Source organism: Microtus oregoni, unplaced genomic scaffold, assembly GCF_018167655.1.
Source record: "Microtus oregoni isolate MIOR12 unplaced genomic scaffold, Mior012 000015F_ref0000493, whole genome shotgun sequence".
Classification (NCBI taxonomy): domain Eukaryota; kingdom Metazoa; phylum Chordata; class Mammalia; order Rodentia; family Cricetidae; genus Microtus; species Microtus oregoni.
The window spans coordinates 12,283,775-12,310,378 of NW_024543074.1; the positions used below are offsets into that span (position 1 = coordinate 12,283,775).

The 26,604-nt window shown below is 36.8% G+C and overlaps 1 protein-coding gene across 1 annotated transcript in view; it reads left to right on the plus strand.

The window, feature by feature from the left end:
• Positions 1-26,604, plus strand: part of Med13 (mediator complex subunit 13) — a 95,894-nt gene that overhangs the window by 21,507 nt on the left and 47,783 nt on the right. Inside the window, exons 4-9 of the mRNA XM_041664073.1 lie at positions 7,192-7,337; positions 8,040-8,237; positions 9,873-10,067; positions 10,824-10,986; positions 11,499-11,609; positions 17,729-18,412. Of these exons, the coding sequence (XP_041520007.1) occupies positions 7,192-7,337; positions 8,040-8,237; positions 9,873-10,067; positions 10,824-10,986; positions 11,499-11,609; positions 17,729-18,412 (1,497 nt within the window). The remainder of the gene's footprint in view (positions 1-7,191; positions 7,338-8,039; positions 8,238-9,872; positions 10,068-10,823; positions 10,987-11,498; positions 11,610-17,728; positions 18,413-26,604) is intronic.

Genomic DNA, 26,604 nt, shown 5'->3' on the forward strand with positions numbered 1-26,604 from the left:
GTGGTTTTGGAGCCTGTCCTGGAACTAGCTCTTGTAGACCAGGCTGGTCTCGAACTCACAGAGATCCGCCTGCCTCTGCCTCCCGAGTGCTGGGGTTAAAGGCGTGCGCCACCACCGCCCGTCTCTGCGGTTATATTTAGCGAGTGTTTCCCTGTGCCAATGCGTCCAAGTGTCCTTCCCACTTTCTCTTTTATAAGGTTCAGTGTGGCTGGCTTTATTTTGAAGTCTTTGATCCATTTGGACTTGAGTTTTGTTCACGGTGATAGATGGGGGTCTATTTTCATTCTTGTACGTTGATATCCAGTTATGCCAGCACCACTTGTTAAATATGCTTTCTTTTTTCCATTTGATATTTTTTGCTTCTTTATCAAAGATTAGGTGTTTGAAGATGTGTGGATTGATATTCGGGTCTTCTATTCGGTTCCATTGGTCCTCTTGTCTGTTCTTATGCCAATACCAGGCTGTTTTCAGTACTGTAGCTCTGTAGTAGAGTTTGAAGTCAGGGATTGTGATGCCTCCAGAAGTTCTTTTATTGTACAGGATTGTTTTGGCTATCCTGGGTTTTTTGCTTTTCCAAATGTAGTTGAGCATCGTTCTTTCGGGGTCTTTGAAGAATTTTGCTGGGCATTGCATTGAATCTGTCTGAAGGATTCTTTACTATGTGTTCAGTATTGTGTTCACTAAGTGTGTAGAAATACATAGAAGATGAAGAGATACATTCTTTGGTATTTTAGTATAGCGCCTTTGTTCATGGAGATTTGTTAAGGATGTCTGATATTGCTGATTAATGTGGTTTGCAAAGTTGTCTAAGCTTGGAAATGATCTGGAGAATGTCCAAAAATTACTAATAGTAGGGGTGGGACTGTAGTTGGTAGAGTGTTTGCCTAACAGCACAAAGTTCAATCTGTAGCACTCCTGCATTTCGGAGGTGGAGGCAGGAGGACCAGAAGTTTATGGTTGAGTACATTGTGGGTTTGAGGCAAGCCAGTGCTGCATGAGATGCTGTATCAATAAATAAATGAATAAATGAGTGAGTGAATGAATGAATAATATACAAACATGGACTGGTATGGTGTCTTAACTTGAGCCTGTGATATGAGCTAACCTTAATGTATAAATTTAAAAACTGTTAGCTGGGCATAGAAGCACACGCCTTTCCTAGCTCTGGGAGGCAGAGGTGAGTTTGAGGCTAGCCTGGTCTACATGAGTTCCAGGACAGCGAGACCTACAGAGTGAGACTCTGCCTCAAAAAAACAAAGCAAAACAAAACCAACCAACCAAACAACAATAAAAACTATAATTAAATAAACAAAAAGTTACAAAAATAAAACGAAATTGTTGAATTTATAGAATACAAGTATCTCTGAATTAAGATAACTAAGTTTAAAATATTATAACACATAACAAAGTTAGTAATTTTTGCTGTTTTTCAGTATTTCCCCAGCATTAAGGAAATTGACATTGTGCTGCATCTGTGATTACTGTCAGTCTAGAACTTATTCATCGGGGCTGGAGAGATGGCTCAGCGGTTAAGAGCACTGCCTGCTCTTCCAAAGGTCCTGAGTTCGATTCCCAGCAACCACATGGTGGCTCACAACCATCTGTAATGATATCTGGTACCCTGTTCTGGCCGCAGGCATACATGCAGACAGAATACTGAGAATACTGTACACATAATAATAATAAATAAATAAAAATCTTAAAAAAAATAGAACTTATTCATCGTCCTAGGCTGAAAATTTACCCATAAAATAGTAACTCCTTTTCTCCCGCACCTTGGTCCCTGACAAGCAACTTTTTCGTTTTCTGTGAGTGTTCCAGGCACCTCATATAAATTATATAACATTTGTTTTATGTCTCACTTATTTCATTTGGCATATTTTCAGATTTTATCCATGTTGTAGTATGGGAGAGATTTTTTTTTTTTTATAAGACAAATAATGATCCATGGTGTAGGTAGAGTGTATTTGTGTGTCCTCTTAGTGACTGGCATCTGAGTCATTTCCACCTTTTGACTATTCGTTATAAACACTGGTGTGCAAATATTTCCTTGGGTCCTTGCTTTTTATTCTTGTGGTTACATACTCAGAAGTGAAATTGTTGGATCATATGACAATTTTAAGTTTAATTATCTGGAAAATTGCCATGCTATTTTCCGTTGTGGTTGTAGTGTTTTATATTTTCATCAACAATATAAGAGTTTCGGTCTCATTGCATTCTTAACAATGCTTGTTATTTACTGGTTGTTAATAATCATGTTTGTTGGTGTGAAGTGGTATCTTAGTTTATTTCTGATTTGTATTTCATTAATCACTACTTTTAGTGAACATGATTTTTTATTGGCTGCTTATATATTCTTTCTGGGAAAATACCAGACTCTGCCTATTTTTAATAGAATGACTGTCTTATTTATTTATTTTTTAAGTCAGCACTTCCTTTAACTAATTTTATCGTGTGCGCATGCATGTTTGTGGGGAGTAAGATCGTTTGATCAGTCTTGGAGATACTACTGCTACTCTATTGAGTTACATCCCCAGCCCTAATTTTTTGAATTTAAAATAGACCATATCTTGGTGTAGTGGCTCATGCCAGTACTAAGAAGATAGAGACAGGCGGATCTCAATGAATTCAAAGCTAGCTTGGTCTACATAGTGAGTTCCCAGACAGCCAGGGCTACTTAGAGAGACCCTGTCTCAAAAATAAAAAAATAAATAAATAAAAAACCAAGTCATATAACCCTCTTTGATCCTCAGATTCTCTACCAGCAAAATAAAAGATTGTTTTTCTGTAACTTCTTAAGACAAGTGAAAAAAACAGGTATGTTACTTCCTAGTAATACACAAACACACACACACATACACACACCCACGCACGCACACACGTACTGCAGGCACACGTGCATGTACACACATGCACAAACACACTTACATGAGTATTTATATTAATTAAACCCATTCTAGCAAATTGGATATGGTGGCAAACACCTGTTAGCCAGTAATCTTGGTACTTTGAAAGTGGAAGCAGAAGATCTCAACTTTGAGGCCAGCCTACAAGACTAGTTCAGCGCTAGTCTGAGAGACAAAATGAGACTGCTCAAAAACTTGTAATAAGAGCTAAGTTTCATTCTTTGCTTTTCTAAGATAACGTCTTGCTGTATACCTAGGGTGCCTTTTTATTCCTCGGTTTTCTTTTCCCAAGTATTGGGGTTGTAGAGATAGGCCGTTTACTACATCTAGTTCTAGAGGAGCTAACTTTGATCTTGAGTAATCATTGCTGTCTGCCTCCCCCCTCTTAATGGTGACCTAAGTTTGATAACCAGAATCTGCATGGTAGAAAGAAAAAAAACTTAACACCCACAAGTTGACCTCTGACCTCTACAAGTGTACCATGGCATGCTCAAAGTCCACACAACAGAAAAATATGGAAAACAGACAGAACCCTTTTATTTAATTTCAATTTAATTTCAATTTCTGTAACAAAATTATTGTGGTTTGATCTTTGAATTCTGCCATATTGGTAAATAGAAAACGAACAGTAGTCTTTATTTTCCTTCAGAGTAACTAACAATTGGCTTTCATTGTAGTTATAGACATGTTCATTTTCCTTCATGCTAACCGTAGGCACTTCATAGGATGATACTAAAAAAGATACCATTTCTCTCTGAAAGAGGCCTTCTGAGTAGTGTGTAAGTGGTATTCTAAAATTCTTTGTCCTTTAGTATTCTGTGACTAGAATATTGGTTTCAATATAAGAATCTTAAAAGTATGAATCCTATTTTAGAGCATTTTCCCCCAACATTATACACAAACTTAGTTTATAAATCTTTCTGTATTACAGTATGATCAGTGTACATTGAGGTCATTTGCTGGCAGTGTGGGAGGGATGGTTTTCCTTGCTATAGATTGCTGGAGTTAAGAGCTGCTGGCAAACAGGGTATTGCAGATAGACAATATTAGTTTTTCACAGAGATTCATTGGAGGCTAATTTATTACTTTATACTAGAAAGCCAAGTTTTTTTTTTCTAACTTAAATGGGGCCAGAGAGATGTAAACAGGTAAAGGCACTTGGAACCAAGTCTGATAACTTGAGTTTGATCTTAGAGGCTGATGTGTAAGAAGAGAACTGATGGCTCCCAGTTGTCCTTTGACCCTGACAAGCGTGTATGCATGTGTACATACCACACATAAACTAAATAAAATGTAACTATAAAAGGGTTAAATAGCAAAATTCTCATTGAATATAAGTTGTTGGGGAATTTGCGAGTGGTTTTCATGCTTTTTTTCTTGTTGTTTTGTCCTGAGGACGGACACGTTACTTTCTATTTTAGTACTGGATTGCACACTTAATGCCCCTTTAGTTTATTTTGAAATATGGTGTCACTAAGTTTGCTGAGGCTGACTGTGAAAAGTATTTTGTTTCCTAATTTAATATTCCTTTTTAGAAGTGAACACAGTAGAAAGCAGTATTTTAGAGAATGTTACTGTTTAGAGGAACAATAAGTAAAGATATGTAATTCAGGTCTCCAAACCTGTCTTTTTTTTTTTTTTTTTTAAAGTTAAAGAACCTATCTATGTCTATTTTAAGTTATTTGCTTATCCTTGCAAATATTTTTTGGAAGTGTTTACTATATACATTGAAGATTTGCTATTCAGTGGATTGTGAAGATGACTCAAGCTTGCTGCACCTCATAAAAAGCCAGCTCAGGGGCTGGAGAGATGGCTCAGTGGTTAAGAGCACTGGCTGCTCTTCAGAGGTCCTGAGTTCAATTCCCAGCAACGTGGTGGCTTATGACCATCTGTAATGAGATCTGGCGCCCTCTTTTGGCATGCGGGCATACATGAAGGCAGAATGTTGTATACATAATAAATAAAGTCTTAAAAAAAAAAGCCAGCTCTGACAATGTGTGCCTGCAATCCCGGTGCTGTAGAGATTTAGACAGGAAGATTGCTGGGGCTTGCTGGCCAGCCACTCTCACCAAATTCTGAACTATAGGGTCGGTGAGAGACCCTGTCTCAAAAGTAAGGTAGAGAGCAGTTGAAGCAACACCTAACTTTGACTTGCCTGCGCACTTAGTACACATGTACTAACTTGTACACACATGTATCCACACACACAATGTTACTGTAGTTACCAAGTAACAGTTTTTATAAAGGAAAGTGGATGATGAGTTGGGGCCAATAATGAAATCTTCCACTGATATTAAAGTTAAAATTCTTTTTAAGGTATGTATAAATTGGCTGGGAACTAAAGGAATTTTGAGAGATTAGGATATGGAGACAAGTATGTGGCAGATAAAAGCAGTTTTGGTGGGTTAAATTTCATGGTTTACACAGTCTGGCAAAAATCAGATTCTAAAGGGCCTAAAGTGCTATGTTAATGCTTTTGAAAATTAGCCCCGAACATTTTGGGGAACTGGTGAATGATTTTAAGCTTTCCAGTTATATGATCATAATTAATTTTTAGAAAGATCCCATTTAGCAGTGTGAGGCAAGGAGGCAATGTAGGAGATTCTTCTCAGACCTTAAAAGACTTAGACTTGAATATGGTGGGTGCACTCCTGCAAGGAGGCCAAGGAAGGCAAAATGTTTCAGAATTTGAGCTGTTCTTGGTTACATTGCAAATTCTAGGTGACTCTGGGATACATAGTAAAACATAATGAATAAAAAGTATTTTATTACTTGATAATAAAAACACCCCTAAAAGACATGTGGATATATAAATCACAAATATTATTGAGAGTTAGAAATCAGGAATTGGTAGAAGCAGGGAATGATGGAACAAAGAAAAATTTAAGATAGTTTTGTATTTGTGGTTTAGAGCATTATACAGAGAATAAATTTAAAAATAGACTTGATGGTTAGTTATCAAAAAGTTCAGATATCGATTTTATCCTACAGTATGTAGTGTGTATCAATGTGCCGTATCACTTTGTGTCAGAGACTTACTGCAGATACAATATAGAGCAAAGACAAATTCTTTCACTAGAGGTTGCATTCTGGGCCAACTGTGAGAAATAAGTAAAACTATAAAATGTATTTACATGATGGTGATTCTTCCTTTAGCAAAAACACCCTCTCACCCCCAAGAAAAAGGATTTGGAAGCAGTATAGATTAATTAGTGAAATGCCTACTTTGAGACTTTACTCAAATAATTTCTTCTAAGAAGGTGGCTTCAGAGGGTTTGAGAAAAAAAACAAAACAAAACAAAAACTGAAGGTACAAAGGCAGGTCTGTTTAAGAATCACTGGGGAAGCCAGTGTGTGAGAGAAGAGACATCTAAGACCGTCAGACCCAGAAGTGATGAAGGTAGGTTGATGGCTGTCACTATGGGATGCTCAGAACAATCTTGGCAATGAGATCCAAGTTCTGTCTCTTTTCAGGAATTAGAATTTCATTTTCAATACAGAGTTCTTCATGTTAAGGCATTCTTGTAACATTCTATCTTTACAGCATTTAACTAAGTTCATGGCCTGGTACAGTGCCATGGTGCTTAGCATAAAAGTTCCTTCTTGAATGAAGGAATAACACTTGCTCTCTTTTAGTAGTTTCATGAAGAGTTGTTTTGTGTGTGTGTGTCTGTGTATGCGTGTGTCTGGGAGTGTGTGTGCATGTGTTCCCCAACTTTTTCTTTTAAAAAATTTTGGGATTGGGTAGTTTATTTTGCATTAAACTTCCTTGACTTATTTCTGTGGTCATTTAATAATTGGATATGTGGTGTACCTAACTTACCTTAACTGGTTTCCTGAAGCTATTTGCATTATAAACAGTGTTGTGAAGAACACTTTTTATCTTTGTTCATATCCATAATTTTCCCCCCTACAGATGATAAAGATTTCTGAGCTAAAGTATGCGTTTTTGTAGTATAGCTTCTTAATAAAGCAGAGCATGTTGAGTTGGGAATGTAGCTCATTTAGTAGAGTGCTTGGCTATTATGCATGAGACCATATGTTCCCAGGATCCAGGTTCCCATAAATATGGCATGGTGGCACATGCTTGTACTTTGAGCATCCAGGAGGTCAAGTTAGGATGATCAGAAGTTCAGAGTCATCCTTGACTACATAGTGAATTTGAGGCTAGCCTGAAATATGTGAATTTCTGTCTCAAAATAATTAAAACATCAAATGCAAAGCAAGTTATTTTAATTTTTTGCTATTAATCATCACTAAAATATAACTTTTCCTTCTTTATTAGTGAACACTTGTCCTGCTCTTTCACCTTTTTCTTGCATGGAGACAGCAATGTTTGTACCAGTGTGGAAATTAACCAACATCAACCTGTATACCTTCTCAGTGAAGAGCATGTCACCCTTGCTCAACAGTCTAATAGCCCATTTCAAGGTAGATTATTCTCATTTCAGTATTGGAAATTAAAACTTTAATGCTAGCAATTACAATAGTAAGACAACAAAATACGTATCATTAGTGAAATTAATTAAAAATTTTATGAATGGGAATATTAACATTTCTGTGTTTTCTGTTAATAGCATCTTATATTATCTGTGTGTTAATCATCTCAAGGTTGTGTTGCATAAGCCATGTTTAGCATAGCTACCCAGGGGAACTTTTGATTTCATTTATACCATGAATTGTTGAACTCAAGTGAAGTTGTTTTATAACGTTGCTAATTGCTTTTTAAGTCCTGAAAGTATCTACTATTTTAAATGTAGTCTGTGGGTTTTTCCAAATTTTTGTGGCAGTACTTCATAAATATTTAGACTTATTTATCCACATTTTATTCAGGTTGCCCCCATTTTTTAAATGAGAGTCAGAATAAAGTGTATGATATACACATATTTCCAGTTCATTTTGAAATGTATTGTTTTCTGATTTGGGGGTAAGCATATTTTAACAATTTTCAAAATCTTAGCGTTGTTTTTATATTGAAAATAATAAAGTGTAACAAATTGACTTTCTTGATGTAATCACAGTGGATTTCCTTTTTGGTATCCTTTTCGACTTACATCATTGCAACATTGTTTATTATGGTTTTTTATTGGCTGTAACAGTCTTTACTTACTTGAAATCTGCTTTGGTTTCTAGTTATCTTAAGTCCGTTTGGACTAAATGGCACTCTCACGGGACAGGCATTCAAGATGTCTGATTCAGCTACAAAAAAATTAATTGGTGAATGGAAACAGTTCTATCCTATTTCATGTGGTTTGAAAGAGATGTCTGAAGAGAAGCAGGAAGATATGGATTGGGAAGATGATTCTTTGGCTGCAGTAGAAGTTCTTGTTGGTATGGATTCTGATATTAGTCTGAAGGAGAATAATAAATCTTGCATGTTTTAGTTAGATTTTGTTTAATAACAGACAACCCCATTGGTGTTCAACACCAAACATTTTATTTCTTGAACATTATGTAAGGGCTACAGCTTGGCTGTGATGGCTTTATGTGTCTTCTCATTGTATGATCTAGGTTAAAGAATACCCAGTATCTGGGACACCATGTTCTTATGAAAATAAAGGAATAATAGGGACCAAGCCTAACCATATAAATGTATTTAAAGCTTCTGCTGGGATGTGTTTGCTCACATATAATTGGACAAGGCTAGTTACATGGTAGCGCCAGAGTTATAGTGATAGAGGAACATACTCTGTTGTCTACATGCTCAAGAAGAGGGCAAGAGTAAAGGCGTTAATATTTGGAGGCTGGAAAGATTGACAGCCTGTATTATGTATAGTGCTTGAATATTAGTAAAACTTTCTCCTTCAGTAACAGAAAATATCCGTAAGTACTTTCTGGTTTTGCTATGTTCTACTTAAATCAGTTCTTTCCAGATTAGCTTTAGTCTCTATGTCTAAACATTCAAGGATACAGGTTAGCAAGGGGATCTGTTTCTGATCATATTAATCACATAGCAGAAATAAGATGTTAAAGAATACCGAACCAATCTCTCCTAGCATATTTAACTCTCTTAAGATGCGGCATATAGTTAAGCCTGATGGTAGGCGTGAGCAGATAATAGGGACTAGTTTTTACTGTAGTTAATGGAATCTAATAGTAATATCACATGTAAGGGTTAACACATGGGAGGTCTGGATCTATCTATCTATCTTATCTATCTAATCAATCTATCTTTCTATCTTTCTGTCTATCTATCTATCTATCTATCTTGAATTTGAGACTCTTTCTTGTAACCCAGGCTGGTCCTGGACTCAAGACTCTCCTGCTCAACCTCCCTAGTCCTAGGAATACAGATACATGCTTGGCTTTTTAAAAAAAAATCAAAGCTATTCTCATTACTCCATTTCAGTAAATACATTGTTTGTTATTGGAATAGTTATGGCAGAAACAGAATACAAATGTTTATTAGATTTTTAAAATAGACAAGAAAGCAAAATGATCTATGATCTAAGTTTCCTGATTGCCTTCATTAAATTTATAAATTAAAATTTATAATGTAATGCACACTGGTCAGCTGTATAAAAATATTTAAAAAACAAACAAATGTATTTATAGATAGAAAAATCTATGGTTTATTGGCTTAAAGTACTTGTTGTACAAGTGTAAGGATATGAGTTTTGATTCCAAAACCTCCATGAAGTACATACAGTATTGTGTTTTCCTGTAATCCCAGCCCTCCTATGGTAAGATGGAAAGTTGTGATAGGAGTAGACCTGGAAGCTCACAGGCTAGTTAGACAGCAGCCCTGAGACCTTGTCTCAAACTAGGTAAAAAGTGAAGACTGATGTCTGAGTTTATTCTCTGCCCTCCATACACTCAAACACATTGGTAAGATATCTTTATTTATATAAATGTGATGCTATCTTATTAGACTTATCTTTTACTACAGTGCTTTTCAGTGAAAATAATTCCGTTACTGAGAAATTGGCAGCTGATTTTGTTTTGTTTTGTCCTTTCTGTTCTTAGCGGGTGTCCGAATGATCTACCCAGCTTGTTTTGTTCTAGTCCCTCAATCAGACATTCCTGCTCCTAGCTCTGTGGGATCCTCTCATTGTTCAGCTTCTTGCTTGGGTATCCATCAAGTGCCTGCTTCCACAAGAGATCCTGCTATGTCTTCAGTTACTCTTACCCCACCCACATCTCCTGAGGAAGTTCAAGCAGGTATTATACTAACTGCCTTATCAGCTCTGGTTACAAATCTATTCATTTGAGTACATCTGACTTACACAGTTTTTATCTTGAAATTGTTTAAAATTTACTGGAAAATTGCAACCATAATGCAAAGAACATATTCATCTAAATTCACACTTAAAACTTTTGCTTTTATCCTCTGTGTATGTATACATTGATTATAAATTAGTCTTTTTTTCTGACCCTCTTAAGAAAGCTGTAGACTTAATTTTTTGAATCTGTCCTGGAACTCGCTCTGCAGGCCAAGCTGGCCTCAAACTTACAGAGATCCGCCTGTCTCTGCCTCCTGAGTGCTGGGATTAAAGACATGCGGCACCTCCGACTGGCAAATTAATTTCTTATTCCTACATATTCATTGCACTTTCAAAATTAAGATAACTCATACACATACATAACACGTGTGAGTGTGTATGTGTGATTGCTTGTGTTGCCGGGAATTAAACCCAGAACCTTCATAATAAGGTGGTATTCTACTGCTGGGCTGAACCTGGATCCTCTGTTTTTAATCCTTCAAGTCCACATTAGCATGCTACCATCCAGTTTATATCCCGTACTCAAAATTTTTACTCTTCTGCGTTTAAATAAAATTTTCTGACCCCAGAATGTCACTAGACTTATTACCAAATAGAGAAAAGAGCAAACCATACAACAAATTAATAAAAATTCCCACGTTACTTTTCAATGTTTTCACCTTTCTATAGCCTCCTCTTCTTTGTTTGTTTCCAGTTGATCCTCAGTCTGCCCAGAAGTGGGTCAAACTTTCTTCAGTATCTGATGGCTTCAACACTGACAGTACTAGCCATCATGGAGGGAAAATACCCAGAAAATTAGCAAATCACGTGGTAGATAGAGTCTGGCAAGAATGCAACATGAACAGATTACAGAACAAGTATGTATCTTTATTTTATTTAATTTATTTGTTTATTGTTTTTGGTCAAGATCTCATTGTGTATTCTTCACTAGTCTGGAACTTGGTTTGTAGACCAGGCAGGTCTCAACTCACAGAGCTCCAGCTGCCTTTGCCTCCCAAGTGCTGAGATTAGAGGCCTGTGCCACCATGTCCAGTTGTATCTTTTATTTTGAGATTTAAAACTTGCCTGTTGGTTAAGTACAAGTATGAAATCAAAATTGTGAAAAATTAATTTTAAAAAATTGAAGATTAGAGCTGGGCAGTAGTGGCGCACACCTTTGATCCCAGCATTTGGGAGGCAGAGGCAGGCAGATCTCTGTGAATTTGAGGCCTGTCTGTCCACAAGAGTGAGTTCCTGAACAGACTCCAAAAAAACTACACAGAGAACCCTTGTTTCCAAAAAAACAAGAAAACAAAAGGCAAAAATATAAATATTAAATTATACTCTAATAGAAATTTTATATATTTAAGGAATTTATAATTTACTTTAGGAGGAAGTATTCTGCTACATCCAGTGGCCTATGTGAAGAAGAGTCAGCTGATAAAATAGCATGCTGGGACTTTGTTGAAGCCACACAAAGAACAACCTGCAGTTGTTTGAGGTAAGTTTATTTCCAGTTGGTGATGCTTACATTTATGTATATATTATAGTTAAGATGCTAATGCTTTGTTTGAGCTATCTTTGGAAATACGGTATGTTAGGATTTTTTTTCCCCAAAAAAGAAATGAGAGAAAAGATAGATGATAATTTTTTTTTAATTTATTTTATGTACAGTGGTGTGAAGGTATCAGATTCCCTGGAACTGAAGTTATAGACAGTTGTGAGTTGCCATGTGGGTTCTGGGAATTGAACCCAGGCCTCCTGGAAGAGCAACCAGTGTGCTTTACTGCTGAACCATCTTTCCAAACCTTGATAGCAGCTATAGGCACACTTTTGGCGCTTGTTTCGAGGCTCTCTAACTGGCTGGCTTTGAATTTGAGATTGTCTTGCCTCAGCATTCTAAATGCTCGAATTACAGTCATACATCACCATACTTGGTTCACACATCTCTGGAGGAACACATTTCTTAAATGCCTGAGAAATTTTCCAAGGTGTGTTTATAGCAGAGATGATTTTCATAATTTTTAAAATTGCAGTGTTGAGTTTTGTATAGCAAGTTTTTTTTTTTTTTTTTTGGTTTTTCGAGACAGGGTTTCTCTGTGGCTTTGGAGCCTGTCCTGGAACTAGCTCTTGTAGACCAGGCTGGTCTCGAACTCACAGAGATCCGCCTGCCTCTGCCTCCCGAGTGCTGGGATTAAAGGCGTGCGCCACCACCGCCCGGCTGTATAGCAAGTTTTTATCCTTGGTAACTGTTGGCGAGTTACTGAAATAAGATTATGAAGTAGCAGCAGGCAATGCTCTTAACCACTAAGCCATCTCTCCAGCCCCCGAAGGTCCTGAGTTCAATTCCCAGCAACCACATGGTGGCTCACAACCATCTGTAATGAGATCTGGTGCCCTCTTCTGGCCTGCAGACATACACACAGGCAGAATATTGTATATATAACAAATAAATAAATAAATAAATACTTAGCCGGGCGATGGTGGCCACGCCTTTAATCCCAGCACTCGCGAGGCAGAGGCAGGCGGATCTCTCTGTGAGTTCGAGACCAGCCTGGTCTACAGAGCTAGTTCCAGGACAGGCTCCAAAGCCACAGAGAAACCCTGTCTTGAAAAACCAAAAAAAAAAAAAAAAAAGATTATGAAGTAATGATTTTACAGGAGGCATGATCAAAATACCAGCTTTCTATTGAGTTGCATTGTTGAAAGATTGTAGCAGAATGGATTAGGTTGGGGTTCATTGAGCAGTTGTATTCATTTTATATATTAAGGACTTTTGTTGAGATTTGTTTATTAAGCTTTATGACATTTTTGTCAAGTTTATTACTTTCTGCAGATTAAAGGTAGATGCTTTTACAGATGCTTGACATCTGTAATGTTGATTTGTGATTGAATATGTACCTACCTCTGTTTTCCCATAAAAATGATCTGAAGGAATGGAGTCCCTGCAGGTTGTGGCCAGAGTTGTTATTTTTCATTTTGCTTTTGCTTTTTGCATATTAACTGTGTTTACTTGAATATATTGACAGACTCTCTAGTGTTGTAGTATTTTTTTTTTTTTTTTTTTTGTTTTTCGAGACAGGGTTTCTCCGTAGTTTTTGGTTCCTGTCCTGGAACTAGCTCTTGTAGACCAGGCTGGCCTCGAACTCACAGAGATCCGCCTGCCTCTGCCTCCCGAGTGCTGGGATTAAAGGCGTGCGCCACCATCGCCCGGCAGTATGTTTTTTATGTAGATTTAATGTTTCTATTTAGACTCTTTGGTCTGAACCATCTACTTTTTGAAAAGCAACATTGTTGAAATTTGCCTCTCTAGATAGTTTAGACTAAGTAGAAGGACATTTTAATTAATATTTAACAGATTAAACTATTAAATACACATGCTCCTGAACATAATTTAAGAACAGGGGATTGACAACCTAAATTCAGTGTGTTAAATGTAGTCCACTCCCTGTTTTGTTGTATGGCCTATGAGTTGGAAATGATATTTACGTTAAAAACATTTTAAATATTTTGTTAATATATGTCTGGGTATTTTGTCTGTATGTATGAGAACAGTGTGTATGCAGTGCCCTGAAGGTCTGAAGGGGATGTAGGATCTCCAGGTATGAGCTGCTATGTTTGTGCTGGATATTAATCTCAGATCTTCTGGAAGAGCAGCACATGCTCTTACCACTGAGTTATTGCTCTAGCTCCCTGATTTTTTATATTTTAAAGAGTTGGAAAAATTAAAGAAGAATATTTTGTGATCCATGAAAGTTATGTGAAAAATCAAATTTTAGTGTATATATACAAATAAAAATTGATTGGAACACACCCACATCTCATTTTTATATTGTCTGTGGTGCTTTCACTCGGCAGTGGCAGAATCGAATGATCATGTATCACTTTATGTGGGCATATATTTTGGGAAATTCCGGATCCTTAGGCTATTTTATTTTGAAGATCATAAAGCAGAACCCAAGGCAGCTGTACTGTCATTAAGCAGTGTATATTCTGGGACCACTGATGGATATGTGGTCCATCATTGTCTGAAATGTCCTGTGTCTGTGACTATGCAGTGCTTACTGTCTAGTCCCTTAGAGAAGGTTTTTTTTTTTGACCCTATGTTAAGATTTTTATTAAGCAAATCTGTTTGTTTGTTTCTAACATGTACTTTTGTTTTTAGTCCTCTTGACATAATGAATTTCAATTACATTATGTAAAGTGATTTTAGGAGAATACACTAAGAAATACATATTGTTAGCATTTAAATTCTTGGCTTTAATCCAAAAGTTTGCTTTTAGAAAGTTACTTTCTTTCATATTTTAAAGCAATTCTTCCAACATTTACAGAGATATTGATATATTGAATTAATAAATGTGGCTTTTCCATTTATTTTTCTGTAATTCTGGGTATGTGTAGTTTTTTCCCAAAGCATACATAGTATTTGATCTTTTGACTGCTTTATTTCCTTTTCTTTTTTGACATCAGATGTTCATGTATTAGCTATTTGTAGGTCTACCTCATTGCTTTAAAAACTTAATTATTATTAAATATTCTACTGAATGGTGGTACCATATTTTTTTCTAGATTAGATAGACATAGTTACTTCTGGAACTTTTTGCTTTGTGTTTCTTGTGGTGATAGATTGTTACATATTTTTTTCAATATTTAGTCTGTGACAAGAGCTTTCATAGACTCAGAATACATGAGTGAGCAAACCTCTTGCTAAAGCCTATACCCTGGAAGTGATGCAGTAATTTCCTTACAAAAAAAATATTCACGTCTCTTTTTCAATTTAAGAGTGAATGCTAGGCAGAAAGAAGACTAGGTGGGTAATGTGAGCAAAAGAACTTTTTAAACTCTTGAGACGTGAAAATGAGTATCAAGTTTATTCAGTTTCATATTCATAAATTTAAGGCATTCATATTTTTACATTTTTCTTGTGCATGCATTGATCTGAAAACTATCTTCAGAATTATTTGTTTTGTTGGGGGATAAAATTGTTTTGATTGAGTGTTTGTATTGGTCGGGTGGATCAGTAGTGTACTTGTTCCCAGGCTGTAGTCTAGTGCAGTGTTTATTCACCGAATTGCTACTTAAGAAAGCAATGTCATATTTCAGATTTCAACTTTTTTAAAATTTATTTTTATTTTATGTGCACGTATGTCCAGGTGAGGGTGTTAGAAACCCTGGAACTGGAGTTACATACAGCTGTGAGCTGCCATGTAGGTGCTAGGAATTGAACCCCGTCCTCTAGAAGAGTAGCCAGTATTTTTAATTGCTGAGCCCTCTCTCTAGCATCTTGGTCAAATTCTTAAGAGCCATATACAGGACATTTTTATCATTGTAGTAGAAACTTACTTTAGAGCTTTAATTATATTCAGCATTTTTAGCATGAGTGCTTCATAGAAAATTGCTTTGTAATATGTCACACCAGAAGAGATACAGGGTCTGGTTATCTGTCTTCTAAGAATGTTTAAGTGTAGCCAGTTGGAGTGGCCCATGCTTTTAATCCCAGTACTCAGAAGGTAGAGGCTAGCTTGCTAGCTTATAGACAGTTTCAGGACAGCCAGTATTGCATAGAGAGAGAGCCCCCAACTTCCCCCAAAACAGTTTAAGTTTGACTACAGATTGATACTTTGACCTTTGCACTGAAGTTCCTAACTATAAATTGCAAATATAGTTTTCTTCTTTTGAGATCTTTGATTTCTTTTCTTCCCTTGTACTAGATACATTTTTAGTTAAGTATTAGTAGTAATGATTGGAGTTAGTATTGTTCTTTTGTTTTCTCACTTACTCTCTTAATTTAATGAATACTGTAGATTTCTTTTTTAATTTTATATCTAAAATTTTAGCTAGGATAAACTCCATTTGGTTGTATTGATTGTTTTAAACTTTGATGAGTTGAATTGTTGCTAATTTGTTACTTTGCTCCTGTTAATGAAGAATATTGGTGTATGATTTTCATATACTGTTTTTGGCATTTGTTTGGGTAATGGGGATTTCGTTTCTTTCTATCCTTTGGTTATAGGTCATGTTTTTTCCCGTGATATCCCAGACTCTGTAGGAATGAAAGTTGCAGAATGTTCCTTTATCAGAAATTTCTTTGAACCAGCCATGGTGGCGCACGCCTTTAATCTCAGCACTTGGGAGGCAGAGGCAGGTGGATCTCTGTGAGTTCAAGGCCAGCCTGGACTAGAGAGTTCCAGGACAGCCAAAGATACGCAGAGAAACCCTGTCTCAAAAAAAAATCAAGGGGAAAAGAAAAGAAATTTCTTTGAAAAAAATACTTGTCAGTTTTTTAGAATTATGATTTGTTACATTTGTGTATTGGGTTGGGCATGCACATGTAGCAGTGAACATGTGGAGATGAAGCAGCATGTGTGGATCTCCAGGGTTGACTTAGGTGGGCAGGCTTTCACAGACCTGTGCTACTGCTGTTTTGTTCTTTCTGGGTATCTCTGATTTAACTAATAAATAGGGTCCCCAGAATTAAAACTTCATGAATATTGAATTTAAGATTCCATACTCAATTGCCTTGCGAGATAATTTCTTAGTGTAAAAAGAAATAGAATAAAAAATAGTGTATGTCAGTATTGTGAAATTGGAAGCCTCATTTTGAAAGAGATATTAGATCCAACAAAATTACTAGATTTTAAGGGATATTTTAAGTCCAGGACTTAAAATTTTTTAAAAGATGGGTTTTTTTGTGCCTGAGTGTTTTGCCTGTGCACTGTATGTGTGCCTGGTCCTGGTAGAGATCAGTAAAAGATATTAGATTGTTTGGAACTGGATTTAAACTGGTTGGGAACCACCAATGGCTATTGTGATTTGAGCCCGAGTCCTCTGTTTTCGGTTCAGAACTGCTACATGTGTAAAGAAAAGGTTATTTTAAGCATTTTTTTTTTTTTTTTTTTTTTTTACTAATCTAGTGATCCCTTCCTTCTGTATCCAAATCTTGAGAGAACATAAGTAGATCCATCTGTCAAGTCAGTTCTAGCCCTTTCTAGTCTAATCAGTTACTGCTGTATTATAGTTAATGGCTAAGTTTTGGGCAAGCCATTCTTAACAGTTACCGACTCTAAAATACCAGGTATATTTACAAATGAAGAAATTGCAAACTTTATACTTTTTATTTTAACTAGATTTTTGTGTTTATTGAGATGCTAAGATAATAAAATGATATAGACTAATAATTAGTTATTTGATCAGAGAGCTATTAAGTGAATATAAGTGAGTTGACTTAAAAAATTTTTTAGAAGTTGTATTTTATGTACACGAGTGCTTTGATTACATATATGGATGTGTCTCGTATATATGTGCCTGTTGTCAGTGGATTCCTTGGAACTGGAGATAAATATGGTTGTGAGCCACCATGTAGGTGTTGTGAATTGAACCCGAGGCTTCTGCAAGAGTCAGTGCTCTTAACCACCATGTCATTTCTCCAGTCCGGCAAATTAGCTTTTATGTTCTATATGTTTTTATGCGTTAGATTATTGAACAAGTTTCTTAAATTCAAATCATTCTATTAGAATTGTGTATGAAAAACATGATCTCAAGTATTTCACAATCTTTGCATACGTTGTATAATAGTTGTACTTTTAAGTGAATAACTAAACCTATCTTTTAACTTTTCAGGCATAAAAGTCTCAAAACAAGAAATACTGGGCAACAAGGACAGGCACCATCTTTAGGGCAGCAACAACAAGTACTTCCTAAGCACAAGACCAATGAGAAGCAAGAAAAGAGTGAAAAGCCACAAAAACGTCCCTTGACTCCTTTTCACCATCGTGTATCTATTAGTGATGCTATTGGCATGGACACAGACTCAGCCAGCCAAAGACTTGTGGTCTCTGCTGCAGACAGTCAAGTGAGATTCTCAAACATCCGTACTAATGACATAGCAAAGACCCCGCAGATGCATGGGACTGAACTGGCAAATTCTCCTCAGCCTCCCCCACTTAGTCCTCATCCGTGTGATGTGGTTGATGAAGGAGTGACTAAAACACCTTCAACTCCCCAGAGTCAACATTTTTATCAAATGCCAACACCGGATCCCTTGGTTCCTACCAAACCAATGGAAGATAGAATAGACAGTTTGTCCCAGTCTTTTCCACCTCCATTTCAGGAAGCTGTAGAACCTACTGTGTATGTTGGTACAGCAGTAAACTTGGAAGAAGATGAAGCTAATGTAGCCTGGAAGTATTACAAAGTCCCAAAGAAAAAAGATGTAGAGTTTTTACCACCTCAGCTTCCAAATGATAAATTCAAGGATGATCCAGTTGGACCTTTTGGACAGGAAAGTGTAACATCAGTTACAGAGTATGTATATTTTTCAATAGTCACTACTATAAGTTAAGAGTAAAAGGTGTTGTAACTTCTTAATGCTATGACTACGATTTTACAGGGTTAAGATTTATTAAAATAGATATTCCGAGCACTAAATTTGAATAATTTCTTTAATATGTTTATCTCTGAAGGAAGCTCTCTATTATGAAACCGTTTAGCCACAAATATCTGGAGAAAGTAATGTGTAAAAGCTTCAGTATCTCACCCAGCTAAAGGATTTTGCCTGTGACTAGATTCATCTGTTCTCCTGTTACTCCTTCCACTCTCCTAAGCTTGGCACTTCCTGTGTCTATGCATGCCTTATGGTTTAGTTAATTCATATCATTGCTTTGTGATCGTGTGTTATTTGTGGATATGCTGTAGTTTGTCTCCTCTCTTTTAGATAGACATCATCATGTCTGTTTTTTAGAGCAGTAGAGTAGGTAGCAGCAAATTGGGGAGGTGGGTGCATACTTCCTTGTTTACAGATTTCTTTAGTAAACATATCTGAAGAGGAATTGTCAGACCTTCAGATGATTCCATTTTCAGTGAAAAGGTTAGAGCCAGATTGTTTTCAAACAGCTGGCCTACGGTTCATACCATTAGGAGCCAATAGACCATGAAAACCATGTTGATTTTCATTTTTATCCCCTTGGCAATATAAGACTATTTTGACTGCATGAAGAATGGCAAGGCTTTATCTAAACACATGTTTGTAGATTTCTGGTCAGATTAAACATTTAAAATGTTCATTGAATAGTTAATGTTCCTCTGTGAATAACCTTTCTAAATTTTAAGGGTCTCCTTTCCTTTTTTATTTATTCTTTCCATATTTTTGGTACTAACCCTGTACTATTAAATGCACTCTAGATATCTTTCTACATCTAGTTTGTCTTTTTGTTCACTCTATATATGGCATATTTTGGGCAGAATATAGCTGGCTTTCTTTTGGGACTTTCTTTACTTTTTATATTGCTTGGAATATGTTCCTAGCCTATCCAACAATTTTAATGTGTAATTTCAGTGGTATGACTCAACCACCAAAACACCTTCATATTCCTTTGTTAAATTTATTTTTATGTGTATTGTTGTTTTGTCCGCATGTATGTCTGTGCACCATGTGTGTACCTGATGATCTTAGAACATAGACTAGGATGTTGCATTCCTTGGGACTGAAGTTATTGACAATTGTGAACTGCCATGTGATTTGGGTGCTGGGACTTGAACCCCGGTTCTTTGGAAGAGCAGCTAGTGTTCTTCATTGGCTATCTCCCTAACCCTCTATTATATATTCATTCTCTCTCTCTCTCTCTCATATTTTTTTCATGACAGTTTCTCTATAGCTTTGGAGCCTATCCTAGAACTATCTCTTGTAGTCCAGGCTGGCCTCTAACTCACAGAGATCTGCCTGCCTCTCCCTCCTAAGTGTTGGGATTAAAGGTGTGCGCTACCATCTCCCGGTTTATATGATGTGTTAGATTTTATTAATTACTGAAGATAGCACACATCCTTTTTTGTTTGCCTGCAGTGCTGGACATCAAATCCAGTGCTGTGTGAATGCTAGGCAAGCTGTCTGTCACTGAGCAATAGCCCCAGTCTTTGGCTTTTTGGTTTGTTTTTTTTTTTTAAGTTTGTTTTGCTTTACGTGCATGGGACATTTTAACTTCCAGCACATGCATTCCTAGTACCCTTTAGTAGCCATTGGATCCTAAGGTTGTGAACCTCCATATGGGTACTGGCAATTGAACACAGTTCCTCTGTAACAGTTGCAGGGCTGGGGAGCGGGGAGTGTAGCAACACCTAGAGCCATCTTCATGCTTGAGAGAGAATACTCTGTTTCTTTCTTGTGTTTCGGGTGCTCTACACAGTTGGAGAAACTTCTTTAGCAAATCAGCTGTAGACACGATGCCTGAAAGTATAGTCTTTTTAAAAAGTTAAATACAAAGGAATGGGTTTCATTATGCCATCTTCATCAACTATGTCATTATATTTTGTTGTTTGTTCCTCTCTCCACTGTCCTTTTCTGTGCCCACTCTTCTCTGTGACTGGCTCTCTTTCTTTGGATAATATCCTGTTTTGTGTTCAAGATAGGGTTTTTCTGTGTTACCCTGGCTCTCCTCACTGGTCCTGAATTCAGAGAGATCTGTGTGCCTCTGTGATCCTCTGCCTCCCAAGTGCTGAGATTAAAGATGGGTACCACCATGTCCAGCTATGTACCATACTTTATCCATTGATGGACATGTAAGCTGGTATCATTTACTGGCTGTTGTGTAGGAATGATCCAGTATACTTAAGTATCTTTGGATCATGTGGTCACTTTAGTTTTTGTCTTTTTGAGGAACTTCTATACTGATTTTTATCATAGGAGCCTCTATACTGCTGTACAGTATATATACTCTATATGTATATCTATATGCATATAGATATATGGTTGTACCGGAATTGAATAAGCCTTCATTTCCTCATTTCCTTGCCTGCATTTGTTGCATTTGTTACTTTTTTTTAAGGTAGCCATTTTGATTAGAGTCTCAGGTTTGCATTTCCTTGATTGCTAAGAAAGTTTACCCTGTCATCTGTTTGTTTTCTGATTTAGCCACATCTTCCTTAAGAAAAAAAAAGTCAAACTCATGCTTTGTGGTCATTCATACTATATCAGAGAGAGCAGAGGGCCATTTACTCCTCATCATATGGTGTTTCTTGAAAGTTGAAGGGAATTTTTCTGATTATTCTATCCAAATTATGGCTTGATTTTACTCTTCCAAATCACTGCCTCTCCTATATTGTTTTTTTAAATTTGTTACTTGTATATTTCCATATCTGAAATTATGTATTTATTAATGGAGTCTTTTCTCTGCTAGAATGTAAGCTCTACAAGGGCAAGGACTTTTTGCTGCTGTGCCTCTGTTAACACAAGCACAAGGTGTACAGGTAGATGCACACCTGGAGTAATCCTGTGCACATTGTAGAATGCACATGTTTGGATGAATCAAATGACAGTGTGTCTAGAGCACCTTGTTCTTTCCAGGTTGGATTTTCTTACTTATTGTAGAAATGTGGCGATATGGGTATTTTTTATATTAGAAAATTTAGGAATGTGTTTTTATGGATACATTATATTCATAAGATCTAAGAATTCTAGCCATAGCTTTAAATATATGTCTTGACTGCTTAAACTTATAACATTTAACCTCAAAATCTATTACACAATTACTTGACATTTTTCTCATTGAATACAAATGAGAAGAAGAATAATGTAGAAAACCAGCATGCAGAGTAGAATGGTGCTAGGTCGTGATTGTATAGGACATGACTTGTTTCTACTTCTACCAATTCCTGGTCTCCCTTTCCCTCAACCATAGATAAGGGGGAAAAATTGAAGAAAGGTTTACTCTTGATTTTATTTAAACAAATTTAAATTTTTATTTTGTGGAATTGCATGTCATCCTTTTTGTTGTTACACCAGATAGTAAAGTTTGTATTTTATCAGAATTCCCCTTTAGTTCTGAGCCTTGTTTTTGTAGCATATTGGTAGATATCACTTAAGGTTAACTAAGGCTCTGTTTCTATGTTAAATCAGAATCTTTTATGAGATATATAATAGTTCTGCGTTTGATAGGTTGGAAGTAAGAGCAAGAGATTAATGTTTGTCGCCCTGTAGTTCTTTCCTTTTACCTGGGATTACTGGAATGGCAGTCATTCTAGTTCCATCCTCAGGTGACATTTGCCAGTGTTCACTTTTAGTTGTTATAGCTAAAGGAGTGTTTCTGACATCTGGTAGCTGAGACCAGAGATGCTGCTAAGGAGCTTTTAAGTGTACATGGTAGTATTCCACAACAAAAAAATAACATAGCAAACCTGTCATGTTGTTTAAATGTGCCTTAAAAAAATCTTTTATTATAAAAATCTTGCATATAAATAGAAACATCATATATCAATATTAACCAAGCTTAAAGTCTATACAACTTAATGTATATCCAGTTATAATTGACATAAGCTATATTGATAATGTAGCTTTGAACAAACATTTGACCGCTCTGTCACTAACTTACATGGACCAAATGATTCATCATTAGTTCCTTTAGAATTGTGGATATCTGACTTGGTAGCTGGTATTGCTCTGAAATATAGTCCTAAGGACTTCAGTACCTGGTATTTATACTTTCCAGAAGAGCACTATCTCATTGTAGAAAGTGCTAAGTCTAGTTAGAGACAGATGGTGCTCCTTTTTGAAATAAGTTTATGATTCACTATTATGTTGTTTTTTTGTTTGTTTTTTCTTTTTTTTTGTTTTCGAGACAGGGTTTCTCTGTAGCTTTGGTTCCTGTCCTGGAACTAGCTCTTGTAGACCAGGCTGGCCTCGAACTCCCAGAGATCCGCCTGCTTCTGCCTCCCAAGTGCTGGGATTAAAGGCGTGCACCACCACCGCCCGGCCACTATTATGTTTTTTGATGGCAACTCAAATCTTTTTTTTTTTTTTAATGCGAATGATATTGAGACAGATTCTCTACTATGTAGCTCTGGTTGGCTGGCCTGGAACTCACTATGTAGACCAGGTTTGTCCTGAACTCACAGGCATCTGCCTGCCTCTGCCTCTGAGAGTGCTGGGACTAACAGCTTAGGTTACATGCCTTGCCCTTTAACAATGTCTTTTTGTAGGAACATCAGAAATCCCCCCCCCATTTATGTATTTATTTGGTTTCTTGAGACAGGGTTTCTCTTTATAGTTTTTTTTTTTTTCATGACAGGGTTTCTCCGTAGATTTTTGGTTCCTGTCCTGGAACTAGCTCTTGTAGACCAGGCTGACTTCGAACTCACAGAGATCCCCCTGCCTCTGCCTCCCGAGTGATGGGATTAAAGGCGTGCGCCACCACCACCCGTCTCTCTTTATAGTTTTAGCTGTCCTGGAATTTGTTCTGTAGACCAGACTTAACCTTGGACTCAGAGAGATTTTTCTGCCTCTGCCTCCCAAGTACTAGGATTAAAGGTGTGTGCCAACGTGCCTATTTAGAGATTTTTTTAATAAGGTATATATAGGGAGTTGGCTTAGTGAATAAGAACACTTATGTCACAAGCAGGTCTTAATTTTAGGTTCCCAGCACTGATATTAGAAAGCCAGAGTCTGTGGCTATGTGCCCACGTATAACCCCATAGCTTTTAGAGGCAGAGATAGGAAGATTGCTGGGGCTTGCTGGCTACCAGCCTAGCTCCAGGTTGAGTGGGAGATTCTTTTTCAAGGGAACAAGGTAGAGAGAGTGATAAAGCAGATACCTGGCATCCTCACATGAACTTGCCAGCCAACAAGCTGCCCTCCCCTTTCCTTTTTTGGTTGTTGTATTTGGAAAGTAGATCAGTTTAAATGATTTCATTCTTTCTTTTCTTTCTTCTTTTTTTGTTTTTGAGACAGGGTTTGTCTGTGTATCCCTGGCTGTACTGGAACTTGCTCTGTAGATCAGGCTGGCCTTGAACTTAGTGATCCCTCTGTCTCCCAAGTGCTGGGAATAAGGGCATGCAGTTTGGACATGTTTTAAACATCTCAGACTACAAATTATTTGTCTTCGTTAGGAAGTTAGAAACAGCAAGAATGGGAAGAAATATGGATGTTATAAAGTGATTTTTCAAAATAGAAGTGCCTTGAAATAACAATTGATAAACTTAAGTAAGATCTTGGTAAATTGTTAAGGTATGGCTAAAAAAATAACAGCATGTCCTTATAAAGGAAAGGGAATCTGTATATGGTCATAGAGAATCTCTAAATATAAACTTTAGATCTGAGGTATATGCATAAATACAGGATCTTATGCATTGTTGTTTGGTCACTAATTAGATGATATGAACAGTACCTGTTTCCCTGAAGGAGAGGGATTGGCATACTGTTCATCTGCCCTTCTGACCCTGATGACTTAGTTATGCATATAAGACAGGGACACTACAGAAATATGATTTCAGTTTGAAATGCCAGCAATTTGTACATGTGTCTTAAGCTGTTAGTAAGTCAGTGAGGTATAGGTGGCACAGGGCAGGAATGCATCTGAAGAATTTCTTTATGTGTGTTGCCTTTTATAGGTCTTTGCCTTCATGGATAATTATCAGTTAGAGGAGAAGCTTAGAGCTTCTGTTTTCGATTTGGTATAAAGAAATGTTTTACACTGTTGGTGCTTCTAGTATGGTACTGTGCCGCATGAGTGGATAAATGACGTCTGTGGATGAGCTCAGCTGGTACTTAGCATGCATGAAGCTGGGCTCAATCCCCAGTACTACTGTACTGAAAAAGTCAGTTGTAGTGGTGCATAATTTTTTCTTTTTTGCAACATGGTTTTTCTGTAGCTCTGGAGTCTGTCCTGGAACTCACTCCATAGACCAGTCTAGCCTTGAGCTCACAGAGATCCACCTGTCTCTCTCCTGAATGTTGGGATTAAAGGCGAGTGCCACCACATCCTGGTTTGCATGTATAATCTTAACACTTAGGAAGGAGGTGGTTGTTGGTCATTCTTGAGTACATAGGCAATTAGAGCCTAATCTTGGTTCCATGAGATGCCACCCCCCCCCCAAAAAAAAAGAAAGAAAAATGAATAAGTGAGAGAAGCATTTCTCTTTATATACTATGGTGTTGTTTTGTTTTAATTGGGTATCAGTTCTGTCTGGTACTGGAGTTACAGATGATTGTGAGATGTCTTGTGGGGATTAAATCTGTGTCCTCTGGGAGGAGAGCCAGTGCTCTTAACAGCTGAGCCGTTGCTCAAGCCCCGATATTCTACAGTTTTAATAGTTTTGGCTGCCTAACTAGTACAGAGGAATATAGTTCATTATTGCTCAGTAAAACTATTCTTAGACTTTTATGTGTAATAGTTAATGAAAAATTTTTCATGAGCTGTATAAAATATGATTCCTTCTCTAGTATGTGAGAATTTGCTAGGAGGAAGGGACAGTTGGGGATGCAGTATAGCATATCCCATATGCAAAGTACATACTTTTGTGGCAAATATCTCTATCGTCTTCCTCGTTATTTTTATTTTGTTAGTTATGGTAGAATCTGTTTTAAGATAGAGACCAACAATCTTTTAAATGGTGTGGGTTTAAATAGTTTAGTTTTTTTGAGACTAGGAGAGTTTGTTGTTTTTGAACCTGGTTGCCTTTTGTCTCCTAAGTGCTAGTAGTTCACATGTGCTCTACCACATCTGCCTACGGATTGAAAAGTAAAATTAAGGTGTACACCTTAATCCTAGCACTCGAGTTGGAGAGTGCCAACCCTGTCTACATGGAAGTTCCAGGACAGCCAGAGCTACATAGAAAGGCCTGTCTTAAAACAGACTAACAAAAAGATTTATTTTTTTGTGTTTGTTGTTTCAAGACAGGGTTCCTCTGCATTGCTCTGGCTGTCCTGGAATTAACTCACTCTGTAGACCTGACTTGTCTCAAACTCTGAGATCTGCCTGCCTCTGCCTCCCAGTGATGGGATTAAAGGTGTGTGCCACCCCCCCCCCCCGCCGCCCCCAAAAAGTTTTAAAAATAGGAAAATTCCTGCCAAGAAACATGGTTGTTTTAATATTCTTTCAAGGGTTTAGCATGTTTTAATGGAATTTGTGGATGCTTTAAACAACCCGCTTTTTATTTAGATGCTGTTTCTGAACACCGAGGAAAGAAAACCACTTGAACCTAGCTCTTTACATTTTGTTTCATAGTTAGGATACATTAGAATGTCTTAGTTTATATTCATCAGTAGAACTCCTATGTTATATTAGAACCACCAAATATTTACTGTATGTATATAGTTACAAAATTCATTATTTGATCTCTGAAAGGTAGTTTTGAATGTCTTTGTTTCATAGAAAGAAGCCTCTGATGAAATAAACTTGTTTTGATTTGACTGTACTCAAATCTTTTAAGAATTCTGTTTGCTTGTTTTTTTAATGCAATAAAGTCATACTTTTGACAGCTCGAGGATTGCTTCTGAATATGGAGATGGTACTCGGGATAGTACCAGTTAAAGAAAGTGGGAGGATTTAGAGATAATTCAGTTTTTCTGTTTTTAACATTTCCTTCTATAGCTTTTCTCCTATAATTGTCAATGCATATTGTCAAACCTTGTCTGGATGAATTCTTTTGAATAAAGCATAAAAGTATATGTTAGGTTTTATGTGAGTATATATCAAAAGAGTGTGCTGTTTTCTTAGTAAAAGGAAGGAGTT